Source organism: Fusarium keratoplasticum, chromosome 1 (assembly GCF_025433545.1).
Source record: "Fusarium keratoplasticum isolate Fu6.1 chromosome 1, whole genome shotgun sequence".
Taxonomy (NCBI): Eukaryota; Fungi; Ascomycota; class Sordariomycetes; order Hypocreales; family Nectriaceae; genus Fusarium; species Fusarium keratoplasticum.
Window position 1 is genome coordinate 3,061,351 of NC_070529.1, and position 14,820 is coordinate 3,076,170.

The following is a 14,820-nucleotide window of genomic DNA, read 5'->3' on the forward strand; positions in this document are numbered from 1 at the left end:
GTGGAACATGCGAGCTATCGAAGGCTGATGCCGATCCAAGGGTGGGCTAGTCAGTCTTGAAAAGGGCAAAGACGATGCGAGACGGCATTGGTTCCGCAAGCGACCTTGGCGTTGAGGGTGCCGGACGTGGCAATGCGGCCAATGGTTTTCGGGAAGCAACCTCGCAGGGCTTCATACGAAACGAAACGAGACGAAACGCCTTCCGAGCCAGGCCGGAAGACAGGGCAGACATCCCACGCGTACCCATTCATGATCGCCCGCTACGGTGCAAGTCTTTCTTCACTTAGATGAGGCTATTAAATTGCGATCAAGGGCTCATCTCAATGCAGACCGCCGTCTTACCGGTGATCCCTTCTTGTTCAAGCCTCCAGAGCTGACATCCCGCGCGCCGACATCGCTGAAGCTTGGGCAACGGACTTGAGGGCATTCAGGGTCTCTCAAAAAAGGGAACTCGTGATGTTATCATTACGCACTTGTTTCTTGTCTGAGCGCGACGGCCAATGACCAATATAGCATCCGGAGCCTAGCTCACAGGTACCAACCAGCCAGCTACCTAGGCGCTGTGCGAGGTTACGCACGCCAGCAACCCTCCTCCTCCTCCATGCCTTGGCGGAACTTGTCAGCGACTGACTGCACTGCCACGGCCAGAGGGCCAGACTTGGATTGGAGCAAACACGGACCCATGGAACAATTGCGAGTGCTTTGTGCAGAAGGGGGGATGGACCACAAAGCCCGTTCTGCCGTCGCAGCCGTTCAATCAATCAATCCAGCAGAGCAAAGACGTCGCGCCGTGTTGAAACAGCAAGCCACGTCGCCAATGAATACGGGCTCCCGCTTGTGCCCCCCGGCACGTCATGGCCAATGGGTGCGCCCAGACGCCAGCACAAGGGGGACTCGTCGCTTGTTGGGCGCTGGCATGGACTGGCATGGCATCCATTACAGCACAGCTGACGCCCTTGGCCCCTTGCCTCTCAGAGGAGATGACTTCTTCCCCGCGTCTGTAGCTGAGAATCTATTCGTGGGGGGAGGGATCTTCGGTGCTCGTCAAGATGCGGCAGAGGCAGAGCCTCTTCTTGGCTCGAGTTTTAGTGCAGTGGTATCCCCTCGTTTATGCCGCTAGAGAGCCCTGCCAGTCCCCCAGCTAGTCTAATTACCTGGCAGCATCCAGCCCATCTCGTAACCCGGGTAGTCAGTCAAACGCCAGCCGCCCGCTGTCGGCAGTGATGACGCCCTGCACTATATAGCCTCGACTTGCCGCTGCTGCCAGCTGCCGGTTTGCCTCTCACCCTTTCTCCTCCCCCCTCCAATTCAGACATTGCATATCCTTCATTGACTCACCTCCGGGCTAGACCCATTCTCTATTTGACCCAAGAGGTCCCTCGCGTTCGCTCACTTTTTATTCCTACAACCTACCTGCCAGTACCTACAGTACCTGTCTGTCGCACGCAGCCTATCGCTTACACTGCACGCATACGTCGTTCTCATCTCCGATCCGCCATCACACCCTCGTTCAGAATGCGAGTCCACGCTACCTTGGCTCTCCTCTTGACGGCCCTCGCCGGCCAGGTCGTCGGCCAGGATGCTGAGAAGGTCATGGACAACCCTCCCGGAGTGCCCTACAAGGCCACACTCCCCAAGGAGCGCTTCTTCAAGGACGCCGAGCTCCAAGGCAACGCCAAGGGCTCCATCCTCGCCGTGGCAACCGACAGCGGAAATGGCGTCAAGTTTAAGGTCAAGTTCAGCAACCTCCCCAAGGAGGGTGGCCCTTTTAGTAAGTCCATGCATGCCCATCGGCCCCAGCAACGTTGCTAACAATGCACAGCTTATCACCTCCATGCTGCACCCGTCCCTGAGGACGGCAACTGCACCGAGACGCTGGCTCACCTCGATCCTTATAAGCGCGGCGCCGAGACTCCCTGCGATGCCAAGGACCCTGCATCTTGCGAAGTCGGTGACCTGAGCGGCAAGCACGGCAAGATCGACAGCGACCCCTTTGAAGCCGAGTACATCGACTACTACGCCTCAACAAAGGAGGGCATCGGTGCCTTCTTTGGAAACCGCTCCTTTGTGCTGCACTATGCCAACAAGACCCGCCTGACGTGCGCCAACTTTGTCTCTCAGATCGAGACCCCCGCGACCAACGAGTCTTACTCCGCCCCTAACTACCTGCCGACTCCGACAGAGACTGTCAACCCGGCTACTGAGACACCCAGCTCCGGCCCCAAGACGCCCTCAGGTTCAGGCACACAGGAGCCTGAGCCCTCCTCCACCGAGACCGGGTCGTCCACCACCCCGAACGCGGCCTCAACATTGGCCCTACCTGTCCACCTAGCCCTGGCGGGTGTCCTTGCTCTTGCCTTGGCGCTATGAGGGATGGGTGTTTGATATTGGTTCATTTATTACACTAGGGCGAAGCAAACATGGTTGTTTTTTTGAGATTGTCGAGATGCGAACAATGAGCAGGAGTTCCGGACTCACATAGGTAGTAAAAGAAAATAAAAGGATCTTTCAATTTGATGACAATATGTTGAAGTCGACGTCTTGAAACAAAGTTTAAATTGGCTCGCTTACGTGACCAGCCCTACTATCCCAGCACTTGATTCTTCGATATCGACAAGGTTGTCCATCATCTGTTTGAGATTGAATGGGTTTCCACTTTTCAGCCTCGAAACGGACAAGGGTATCAGCGTCACAGATGTCGATCTGGAGAGAAACACATTGTTTCCACTGAATCAAGGCGTGGCAACAATGGGCTGATAGTTGACTTTTGTGTCTCGGCTCTGATATGTGTCCTCCTTCCCGCTTACAATCTCATGATCACTTACCTAGGTACACAGGCAGGCAGGTATCTCATGTTAATCCAGGGTCCCCCGTTTTCTCTTCATCTTGGCACTCTCCCTCTCAGTCCGCCATGGTCAATCAATCAATCTGAAAAGCATAGACGCTAGACAAGTCGGCGCTTATCATGTCGGCGGCGCCGTTGACAACGGTTGGGCGCTTCGGACTCGACATCTGCAGGTCCACCTCGGCTGGTTTTCTGGGCGTTTCATGAAGGGCTTCACCAACACCAGCCATCAACGACGGCCTTTTCAGAAGTTTCTAAGCTTCGCCTTCTGCCAAGCGTCATTATTCTTTCGGGACCGACCACTCGCTCAGCCCGGGACTCGGCAGTTTTCCCCTTCTTCTCTCAGACGTTTTGAATTGGTGGCTTTGAACGCCGAGGCCCGGCCCTAGCGCATGCAGCTTTCCACTAGAGCTGACGGGCGTCGATGAGCGTCCGGGGTTGTCATCTCTCGCCCCCTCCATCTCTGCAGCAGCAACATCCAAGGCAGCGACACCAGGGGCTCCTCTTCAAGTTGGCAGCCACCAAAGTCCACAGCATCAGCTGACAAGCTTCGGATGTCGGGAAGGAGACGAGGCTTGAAGGATCCTCCAAGTCCCCGAATAACGAAACACCATCGACCTGGCTCCCGGTATGGGATAGCGGCCCGCAATGAACGGCGAAATGCGAGATCAACAACTCAGCCCTGTGGCCCCGTCCTGTGGAGACGGCATCTGACACGTCCACTCTGCCCTCACCAGCGCCTGGCACCTTTTTTTGCTGCCTTGTGAATTGATTCCCCCTCGTCATCAATGGACCGGTTCCTGCATCTCATCTTCAGCTCCGTGCCCTAGGGCGAGCTAAAGCCTATTTCTGGCAAAAGCCATGCCGCACTCGAGGCTTACCTCTTGGTGTTTTGTGGAGTTGCACGGATACCAAATGCTATCTTTTCCCTTTGAAGAAGTAGCCTCCGATGGTGTCTAGCAAGGATGCCAGTGTTTGCTTTGGAGGAGGCATACGTATATATATCGATTGACGCCTCGTATCTGGGGAGCTGAACTATCTTCGCTTAAGCTGCTCGCCGCTCGATTTGGACAGTTGACGATCTTTTCCCTCCGAGAAACTCTCCTTTAGGAATCATCTATCGAGACAACTCTGCACTGTCTCTCCTCGTTATTCGTGGGCTCGGACTTTGTCGCTATTAGGCTGGTTTACGAGACTGTCTCGGCGCTTAGCAATCGCCACAACGCGTCTTGACTCTTTTATCCACATTGCGCCTGCACATGGCTTCTTCGACTCTTGTATGTTGCCGATCTATTCATCAACCCAACCAACCAGTTGTGGATTCTGTACAATGCCCGGTTGAAACTTTCTACCCCTTACATCACATTGGCTCAAGCTCCTTAAGCCTGGCACAAACCACCCAACTATGCTACATGCTGTATATGAGGCCATGGCTGATACTGACTGTCTCTCCCTACAGACAGAAATAAAGACGGTGGCTTCTCAGCCTCTCAGGATGGCGGTTGGAACAGGAGTCATGGAGTATAACTCGTCGGTTGACAGGTTCAGAGATGACGAGTATCCCAACATGGCCCAAGGTGTGCACGTCCAACACCCCTGACTTATAAGTTATGGCTGACCTTTCAGGGGCCTATCTCGATCATGGCGGCGCCACCATCTACTCTCGATCTCTCATAAGCAGCTTCTCTCACGCAATGATCAGCAACCTATGGGGCAACCCACACTCGGAGAACCTACCAGCGAAGCTCTCGGGTGAGATGGTGGATAATATTCGTGCCAAGGCTCTCGACTTCCTTGGTGCTGACCCTGACCATTTTGATCTTGTGTTCGTCGCAAACGCCACGGCCGCTATCAAGCTGGTGGCAGATGGGTTTCGAGATCTCGGGGAGAAGACACCGACAAAGAGCTTCTGGTATGGATATCACAGGGAGGCTCACACCAGTATAATTGGTGTTCGGGAGCTTACGTCTGGGGATTATCACTGCTTTGAGGATGACGAGTGCGTCGACAAATGGCTCGACTATCCCTCCAACCCTGAGGTTCGAAAGAGCAAATCCACAGGCTTGGGCCTATTCGCATATCCCGGTCAGTCGAACCTCAGTGGCCGCCGGCTACCAAAGGGATGGTTAAGGAGAATACGAGAGAACCCTCAGCTTCGAAACACGTACACACTCTTTGACGCCGCAGCCCTCGCCATGACGACGTCACTCGGCTCACTGTTCAGCGACCCCTCCGACGCACCCGACTTTACCTGCCTCTCGTTCTACAAGATCTTTGGATTTCCGGATCTCGGCGCCCTGGTGGTCAGGCGGGCGTCGGGACACGTACTCAACCTAAGAAGATATTTCGGAGGAGGAACGGTGGCACAACTGTTTCCTTTGAATGGTGACACTCGCGTTGCGAAGAAGGTTCCCGGCTTGGGAGATCAGTACGACATGTGGAACATCCATGACGGTCTCGAGGACGGGACTCTTCCGTTCCACAGCATCTTGGCCCTCGGACTAGCCATTGATACCCATATTCGACTCTACGGCTCTATGGTAGGTTGCTGGCAGTGTTATATGAACTTGATGCGCTAACATACTCACAGGATGCTATTTCTCGTCATTGCTGCTACCTGGCCCGTTCCCTTTACAAGAGTCTTGTGGCTCTCAGGTATCCCAACGGTGCTCCCGTTGTTGAGATCTACGTCGACGACCCTTGCGCATACGGAGACCCTTCGCGACAAGGGGCGACGTTCGCCTTCAACATTATGAGGCAGGATGGCACCTATGTTCCTTGGACGGATGTTGAGAAGCTAGCCAATGATGCTGGGGTGTATATTCGAGCTGGCGGTATGGAGATCTGGCTGCTGTCCCAACGTACTCTGCTGACTGTGGTTTCCAGGTGTCTGTTGCCCCGGTGGTGTTTCAAAGGCTCTCGAGTACGAGGAGTGGGAGTGGAACAGGATGTTCTCGAGCGGACACGCCTGCGGTGCTAACGAGATGGCCATCATCAACAGAAGGCCAACTGGGTAAGCTCACTGGCGATTTATCTCTATCAGAGCTAACATGCGTAGTATTGTTCGCGCCAGCCTTGGTGCCATGACTACAAAAGCCGACATTCAAGCTCTACTGCACTTCCTCCACAACCAGTTCATATCAGAGGCCAAGACAGCCCCGTTGCTTGAGCCTTCCAAGGATTCGATACATCTACCTCTGCGAGAGGCGTATGCGATACATGGGATGGCCAACGAGGGCTACCTAAAGGATTTGTAGATGCTGTGTATGTCCTGGAAGTGTCTTGGGATGATTAATATTTGGATCGTTTACAACCATTCTTCTACTTTGCGAGTTATCAAAGGATGGCGTGGAGCATAGACGAGGGCGTGGGAGTATGGCGTTTTGAGATAAAAGGCTTTGGATTCGCACAAAATCGAATGGATTAGATATATTGATAATATGTACAAATACTAAAACATGAGACTTTAAAACATTCTTTTGGCATAGAGCAGCTTAACAAGCACTATCGCAATTCTAACAATACCTCCATACCTACCTACCTATCCAGCCACCAACAGCTTAAGTGAGACTCGGAGCTTGAACAACGACCAGCTCAACCAGGCTCCGATGCAAAACAATAGACTGGTCAACACCTATTTCACATCAGTATGAAATACAAAGGATGAAAATAGGCGCCTATTGATGCATATTTGGTTGCCGGTGGTTACAACCTATCACCTGTCGCTTTGTGAAACCTGCCTCGATCAACATTGCACATTGGTCTGCACGTGATTCCTATGGCATCCAAACCACCACACTTCAGGCGCAAATGGCTCTGAGAAGACAAGCACTGAATCACAGCCAGTGACGGGTCATTTTTATCAATTTTCTTCTCTCCCTCAAAACAAAATCGTTGAGAGAATATAAACAGATTCCATCATCTTTTTTCTCATCCACCCTTTTTTCTTTTCTTGTTTTCTTCTTCGCTCCCTCCAAGCTACCCACCCTGTGGAATTCTCTATCGCTACACTAACTACCTACCTACCCCACGCTAACCATAGCAATCGACAACGCTGCTTGATCGCTCTTGTGCGCTCGCCCTTCCAGTCCAAGGCATTTGGACACGGCCAACTCCAAGGCGAATGACCTCATCATATTTGTAGCCCTTGGTGCTACCCTCGCGGCCCTGAAAAATGGCAAAGAAGAAGAGCAAGCAGGCTCCAGCTGATGCTGGTGCTGGGGCTGGTGAGGGGCAGGATGCGACGCTTGAGAACGCTTCGCAAACACAACCACAACCACAACCACAGCCCGCCACGACCGCGGGAGGGTCCAAGAAGACCTCTAAGTCACCCAAGACGACATCATCGACATCATCTTCGCAGACTCTCATAATATGTCGAAACAAGTACGTCCCCTGCTTACCCTGTGCTCCTCTGCCAGCCCGCTGCCCGTCTCCCTCGAGTTCGCCATGTTGACGCTCCAACTTGCAGGCATTGGCGATTCATTTCGGCCTTTCACGGCCCATGGCTTCAAATGCCCATCGAGATACTCGAAACCATCGCCAACGTCAACTACAACACCCCGCGACCCCGACCCATCGACCCTGCCGTCCTCTTCGACATGACCAAGATCCGCCGGCTCGTCGACGAAGCCACCAACCTCGCCGTGAGAGCTGCTAGTGACATCTCCTCGCCGATCATGACCAACGTCAACGGCGGCATGCCCGGCGCATCGTCCATGTCGGCCCTTGGCATGGGGGGACCAGGCCACGGGACCAAACTGAGCCGTGAACGGAAATTCCGGATGAGAGAGCAGGCCAGCCAGAAGCTCAGCCGTGCCTATCGTCTGGACGAGATCGCGTGCAGCGTCGCGACCATGCAGGGCTCGTCGCCGATAGAAGAAGTCGCTGGACTGGTGCTGCAGCGCAGCCCGCAGGATCCTGACGCCAAATATGTGCACTTTTTTCATGAAAAGATACCCTCGCGCCAACTGGCCGAGTCCACCAGCCTGGAGGCCTTGACAGAGGTGATATCGGAGAAGCCGAGCGAAGGGGAAGCCCTACGCACCCGCGCCATCGTGAGGACTTTCAAGGAGGATTACGAGGGGGCTGCTCAGGACTTGACTCACGCCTTGTCAATAAGTCGCTTCCATCAGCCATCGCACCAGAAGCCTGGGCAGCAGTCGCAAACTCAGGAGTCAAATCAGGGCCGAAGGCGGCCCCAAGACGTTATTTTGGCCGACAAGGACCAGCCGACGAGTCTAGAAGGACAATTACTCTTTCTACGAGCCACGGCGTACCTGACAATGGCTTGCCAGCACGTGGCAGACGGCATACCTCCAGCCCAGGAAGCCAACGGACACGCCGATGCAGACAACTCGGACGGGAACCCAGTCCCTGAAGCCAACGGGCGAAACTCGCCCGACGCTGAAGCAGAGCCTGATGCTGATGCTGACGCAGAGGCATCACTCCGCAAACAGACCGAGTCTCGAAAGCTTGTCAAGACATATGCCAAGCGGGCGCTCCGGGACTTCATATCCTTCATCTCGCAGCTGGAATATGCACCGAATCTTCCTACAGTCATCGCCAAGGACTTCAACGACCGCGTTAACCTTGCGGCCCATGGCGTCCGAAACCCGAGACCCTCCGAGGCCACCTACTCTCTGGAGCCCTATACCATCTACTCAATCGCCGACCTCTTTGCCGCCGTACCTCCTCCAGACCTCCCCCCTTACCCTTCTGAAGAAATCACCAAGCCCGGTAAGACATCGGATATGCCGTTGACGTGTGAATGGACCACCTACCATCCTCTTCTCACCGAGGCGCTGCACTCGCTTCTCCTCTGCCACATTCTGGTCCAGACTTCGCCCAAGGAGCTCCTCCGCCACACATACATGGTAGCCCGACTTGTCCGCCAGGCTGACGGCTTCCCCATCTTCCAGGCCAGCCGCTCCCAGGCCCGGTCCGACTGGATGGAGGTTCTCCGCCGCACTGAGAGCCAGCTCCAGCTGAGCGCCTCCTGGGAGACTCTCTGCGCGCCCCCTCCCCTACCTTTCTACTACGATACCCACCTCACCAAGTCCAAAGCCAAGATCTCCGACGAGCAGCGCCGGCAGGGCCAGGCCTTCCTAGACGCCTTGGATGACGAGCTCATCGAAAAGGAGATGCGTGCCGAGCAGGACCGCCTGCCCATCGCCACCAACATCCCCCCTGCCCCTGTCTACGGTGCCGGTCTAACGACCCACCCAAGTCTCCGGCGGTGGTCCGTTGAGGACGGCAAAGACTACCCCATCCTGACCGAGCGGGCCGCCGCCGTCTCCCAGTGGCTGCGCGAAGCCCCGGTTGTTACGGGCACCACCAGGCGCAAGAAGCGCACCAAGAAGTCCAGCAAGTCGGGAGCGCTAGGCGACTCTGTCGAGAAGCTGCGCCTCGAAGACCCCGCTGGGGATGCTGCGGAGCCGTGATGATGGCCTTCTCTTGCTTTTCTACCCATCTCTCTCTGTCTTGCTACTTGCTACATCTAAAGCACTTTGCATCTAAGGCGCTTGACCTCCCAACATGTCTTGGTGTTGGCATCTACGCATCTCTTGTATGGCAAGGGCAAATCTTTTTGACGATTCCCCTGTCATGACTTGCTTGACCGATTACTTGGGTTTGTAACGAGGTGATAGGCTACGGAGAATACTTGGAGCATGAGCAAGCAGGCCTATCATTGAGATATCCATAAAATCACGGTTCTAATGCTACAAGAATCCCCCATAAAACGCCAGTCATGCATGCAAATGCCTTGTACCAACCAATGCCCGCTCCCCCGTGCCGGTTCCGTCTGTTGCGTGAGTTCGTCTCGTCTTCAAGTCGCTGCCCCCTCAGTACCATCTGTTGTTGTTTGGTACGTCGCCCCCGTTGAGGAACGCGTCGATGTCGCCCATGCCCTCCGTCTCGAGCACGTTCATTAGCTCCATCTGCTGTGACTGTGTAAGGCTGCCTTGGCGACCAAAACCGTAGTCAAACTGAGGAGGCGCAACATTGTTGGTCCCGAAATTTTGCAGTCCAAGACCAGCCCCCGACATGTCACCGTAGTTGCCTGTGTTGCCCATCCCATTGTTTATGAAGCTGTTGCTCATGTTGGCAAAAGTGTAGGGTGATATGAGAGGCGCTGGTGGCGAGAACCACAGGTTGGGGTCACTCAGTGTCGGCAGAGGCCGCTGTTCAGGGGCAGCTTGTGTCTGTGTCACTGGCGGGACGGTGAAGGTCGGTACACCCTGGGAAGGTTCGATCTTGACTTGGGGAGACATGTTCTGCACAGGTCCTAGCGGAACCACCATTGGAGATGCGTGTTGCATGATGGGAGTGGGTTGCGCAGTCATGGTGTTTGGGGGCGACAGTGTCGTGCTGGGTGTCGGGGTCGTCATGTTGCCGGTCGGTACAGAATCAGGGGGCGTGGGAAGTTGATCCGACACATGGTCCGGAGGCGATGCCATATGCTGCTCAGGAGTGGTAGTAGCCGGCGGTGTTGGATCATCCGGAGCTGCCTCGCCGGTCTGCATATAATCGGGAGGAAAGTACGAAAACCTCCGGCCTGTTGGCTCCCCACTGGCAGGGTTGAAGAAGATTGAGTTGGATCGGAAAGTTGGCTGAGGCGGCGGGTAGTTGGGGTCGAATGCGAACGAATTCATCGCCTCCGGCGGAGAGTTGAAGACATGGCTGAACTGGGGCGGGTTGAGGAAGGGAGCCTGTTGGGGGTTTGGTTGGGAGAAGGCATCGGGCGGCGAGCTGGGATCAGCAAACGATGGGGGTGTCGTGAAGAAGCCACCAGGCTGTCCTGTCGTAGGGCGTGCGTCGTAGCTCTGTAGACAGGCTTTGGAGAAGATGGAGTACAGCTGCGAGGCAGATGCGGTTCCGGGCCATCGCTCTGCGCAGCCTTGCAAAACTTCCATCGAGATGTCGACGAGCTCTTCCACCTCCTTTCGAGGGTGCGCCTGTCGAACCTCTGGGTATGACACGGTCCAAAGCAGTGTGTTGAGAGACATATTGACAGTCAAGAGGAACACCCAGCTGATGTCTCCTCCGCCTTCCATTTGCTTGGCATTCAACTTGATCATAATGGCTGAGCTTTCGAAGCAGATCTTGGCGGCGCGAGGTGAGGGTTTTGGTATTTGGGGAGATGGCCTGTACATGAAGATGCGCATCTGGTGATATCGGCCAGTAAACCTATTAGACATGTTAATAACCCACTGCCAGTTAATATCTTGGACCAGCACATACCATGACTTGCACCAGCTTGGGCTCGTCGGCGAATTATCGAGCCAATCTTGATTCATCTGCTCAACTCTCGCAAACCAGGGGTGCTGGTCATTCCTAGGGTCGGGCTTCTTCTTCTCGTACAACGTCCTTCGAATTTCCGCCTGGCACATTCTCATCTTGTAGAAGTGAATAGCCACAAGCTTGCGTTCGCTGGGTGGGCCGGGTTGGATCCCCTGATCGGTGATGTACTCGTCGTCGACAGTCGCAAAGAAATCCACGTCCAGGCGGTCGTCCCCGGTTGCGAAACTGTTAGGTCTTCCCATGCTGTGCGCCAGGCCGTACTCCATAGCAGCAACTGTCCATATTAACCGTCGTCGCATGTCAATCGTCTTGGCACTCAGGTTGTAACTGGGGCTGATGGTCTTCTCGCTTGCCAAGCCTTCCTGCTGGCATATCCTGGTCGCAAGACCAATAACATAGTAAATAGGAATTCTTGTCGGGGTGAGGAGCGAGTATTGCCCGAGCAGAACAAGGCATTGCAATGTCTTGAGGTCCTTTGTCTGAAGGACGTCCTCAAAGTTTTGCATTGCGGCCAAGTAGTAGCTGTCGGCCAAACCGGCATATAGAGTTCCCGGTTTCTGCAAGCTAATTGCGACAACCATGCGAACGATGAAAAGTCGGTAGGGGTCGTTATCACCGTTGTAGACTGCATCGACGTCTTGCTCGAGGTCCTTCTCGTGCAAAGCAGGCCAGAAGAGTTGAGCTGTCAAGCATTAGCGTTCACAATACACATGAGCATCGCACGCGATATTCACCTTTTTGGTTGAAAACCTCTAGCAGCTTATCCATAATAGCCCTCGTCGGTAGGTTCTCCGCGGGGTGCTGGCTGATCATGGGGTAGCTCTTCCGCCTACTGTTGGCAGTCGGTCCGGTCATCTGAATGGACTGCATACGGTTCGGCTGGGTACGAACGCTGGGGATCAGATCCGAGATGCGCTTGGAATCTGTGTATGCTTTGGCCTGTTCCATAAGCAGGCGCGTCATGGCGATGCCACTGCTAGGTCCTAGATATCGAGGGGTTTCGTCACCGCCGTTGAGGCGAACCATTCCGCCTGGGCGCACCATATCCTCATTGCTCCCGGGATACTCGTTCTCTTCGTCGGTATATTGGCTGAGCTCAGCCTCGAGTTGTCTAACGGTGTCCTGTAGTTTGATGACATAGTGGCGGTTGATCTTGCGACCCTTGGCTGCGTCGAGATATTCGCAAATCGATCCAGACCTTTCGCAGGGTAGGCAGCGCGGTAGATTAGGATCGCATCGAGTTTTTCTCTACGGGGGGACAAACATGTCAGCATGAACACATCCTGTCGACACTGATTCGGGGAGATAAGTGGTATCATACCTGCCGGCAGCGACAGCACGCTGTCAGAGTATGAGCGATGCGCTGGCCGCCGGGGCCGTCGCCACCCGATGACGAGTCCTCATTCTTGACCATGGGCATGGGCTTTCTGAACTGTGGGTGTTGCTGCCTCTGCAAATGCGCCATGGGATGCTGTGGGTGGCTCATGAAGGCGGCGTTGTTCGGGCGAGGACCGACATGGCCAAAGCCTTGTCGAAAGATGTCCGCCGGGTCCATTGGGCGGATTGGCGGGATCGTAGGATACGATGTTGGCGGGCCTTGGTTCTGCGCAAGGCCCGTGAGGCTTATACTGTCGGTGTCGTGAGCCTGTGCGCAGAGCGGCACGGTCACCTAGGCACGGAAGACGGAGGCAGGACACAAGGACCGGCCGGAGACGTGGAAGGGAACAAGGTGGATAAGGGCAGAGAGGGGGTATGTCTTTTCTATCGGAGAAGAGTCAAGAGTATAGATGGATAATTTGGCAGCGGCATAGCCGAGAGCTGAGTAGACCAAGTAACTCGCGAGAAGCTTATGTCGTGAGAATCGTGGGGAGGTCAGACACGAGAAGACGATGTATGTACAGAGCAGGAGGTAGGTACGGTACTGGAAGGTAAGGTAGGTAGGGTAAGGTTGAGGAAGGAGGGGCAAGTGAGAGGCAGCAGGGAAGGCCAGTCGAGTTAGACCACCAGCTTGTGTTTAGCAGCTGGATGGTTGGTTGGTCAGTTGGTTCGCTAACGTAACACCCCTCCACTTCCACATGGACGAGAGGCGAGTGTCTAGGGTAAGGTATTTTGGCTAGGTCAATTGGCGGGGGATTGGATGAACCAAAGGGGAAGAGTTAACAGAAGGATGGTCTAGACTCTGGAATGATCCAGTTCCAAGGCTAAAATGGCATCGAATGCGGAGCTCATCTCTATAAATGAAAAGAACCTTTCGGCAGAGTAATAAAAAAAAATGTGTGGCTTTTTTCCTTCTTGTGTTCCTGGTCCCATCCAGGCAGGGTGACCCTCGCTGTATGGATCTAATGTTTGATAGCCCAACGACTGGCTGTTTCATGGTTTCGTCAGGGCAGCTGAACTGGAGTCGAGTGGGCTTGGGCGTGGACCAAACAGAACCCTTACACGCCTCGAGGTCCTCTGCTCTAATCTCTCCGGGTGGCAGTCCAGCTGGAGAGGTGCTGGGTTTTACCTGGAGCGGACTAGCCTAGGTTTCTAGCGTAGATCTACAGATGACAGATGCAAAGGCCCGATCAACTCGGCAGAGAAATCGAAGACATTGGATGGCATCTCATGTGGATGTTCAAGGCTTCGACGAGGGTTCCGGAAGATGCGCCGTTCGTCATGACAGCGAGGGAGAGAAGAGGGGCCTGTGTCGCGTGTAAGCCGTGGCTCACCTCACGTGTGCTGCACGACGTGGTTGTGAGCTAACTTGGCAAAGTGATGAAACGCCTCATCACCACAGATCGGATCCATCCACGATTCCCCGACCTGGTTTCATGCATTTGCCGTGGGTTGTGTTAGTCCACTCAAGCTTCGACAGAGGAGCATGTCACGCCACCCGTGCCACGCCTCTGATACCCATATTGAAGCGCCCTTGTATGTAGTCAAGCAGGCGCCTACTGTATAGGCAGGTAGGAATATGTAGAGGTTATATTGCGTCTGGCTGCTTTCATCATATCATCCCCTTCTGACTCGACATATGACGCCTCCTTCACTGCGTTCATATTCCCTCGTAGTGGCTTGGGGCCTCTGCGTATTATGTTGAGTATAATAAAAGTGCTCATCATACACCAAGTACCGGAATCAGCACAAAGAGCGGCTCCCACGATATCCCCTCCGTTCATAAATATCTGCTCCGTTTCCTTCTCTGTAAAGTCCGTGAGGGTGTGACCGAGAACGGCGGAGGGACGCATTCATAAAACCCATGCCCTGTTCTTTTCCTCTAGTGCTTGCATCCTCGGCTAGACTAAGATGGGGGCAGTGTGACATCGAATCTTTCATATTCCCGGCACCGATGGGCGCCAAAAAGCAAAGGTTATTCCATCAAGAAACCAACACTCAGGTACCGGCGATCGGGATCATGAAATGCGCCGATTTGCTGGCAGTGCACCTCCGTAGCTAGCTTCTCGGCGGGACTATGAAGTTGAACTCTGCCATCGGGGAAAGCGAACCGGATTGCCCGATGAAGACGAATGTCCGACTCTCGTGATGGGTATCTTGAATTGGAATTGCTACTCTTTGACACCCCTGGGCTTCCATGGTCTTCTCCAGAGAATCTGCCAGGACTTGGTCAAAACGTGTAAGTTCTGCCTCCACCACGGGCTTATCTGTTGATGACTTAGGAAAGTCTTCAC

The 14,820-nt window shown here is 54.4% G+C and overlaps 4 protein-coding genes across 4 annotated transcripts; 3 read left to right on the forward strand and 1 right to left on the reverse strand.

The window, feature by feature from the left end:
* Positions 1–1,257: 1,257 nt before the first annotated feature.
* Positions 1,258–2,370, forward strand: NCS57_00091600 (uncharacterized protein; the record flags this gene model as incomplete). The annotated part of the gene is made up of 2 exons (XM_053050991.1): positions 1,258–1,771; positions 1,823–2,370. The coding sequence occupies exons 1-2, from the start codon at positions 1,516–1,518 to the stop codon at positions 2,368–2,370; spliced, it is 804 nt and encodes a 267-aa protein (XP_052919506.1). The 5' UTR covers positions 1,258–1,515.
* Positions 2,371–4,104: 1,734 nt separating this feature from the next.
* On the forward strand, positions 4,105–6,102 carry NCS57_00091700 (Aminotran-5 domain-containing protein; the record flags this gene model as incomplete). Its single annotated transcript, XM_053050992.1, has 6 exons — positions 4,105–4,122; positions 4,305–4,422; positions 4,472–5,385; positions 5,436–5,679; positions 5,732–5,858; positions 5,904–6,102. The coding sequence occupies 6 exons, from the start codon at positions 4,105–4,107 to the stop codon at positions 6,100–6,102; spliced, it is 1,620 nt and encodes a 539-aa protein (XP_052919507.1).
* Positions 6,103–7,019: 917 nt separating this feature from the next.
* On the forward strand, positions 7,020–9,288 carry NCS57_00091800 (uncharacterized protein; the record flags this gene model as incomplete). The annotated part of the gene is made up of 2 exons (XM_053050993.1): positions 7,020–7,231; positions 7,317–9,288. The coding sequence occupies 2 exons, from the start codon at positions 7,020–7,022 to the stop codon at positions 9,286–9,288; spliced, it is 2,184 nt and encodes a 727-aa protein (XP_052919508.1).
* A 402-nt stretch (positions 9,289–9,690) lies between these two features.
* NCS57_00091900 (Zn(2)-C6 fungal-type domain-containing protein) lies at positions 9,691–12,704 on the reverse strand (the record flags this gene model as incomplete). The annotated part of the gene is made up of 4 exons (XM_053050994.1): positions 9,691–11,035; positions 11,090–11,831; positions 11,884–12,397; positions 12,471–12,704. The coding sequence occupies 4 exons, from the start codon at positions 12,702–12,704 to the stop codon at positions 9,691–9,693; spliced, it is 2,835 nt and encodes a 944-aa protein (XP_052919509.1).
* Between the last annotated feature and the right edge of the window lie 2,116 nt (positions 12,705–14,820).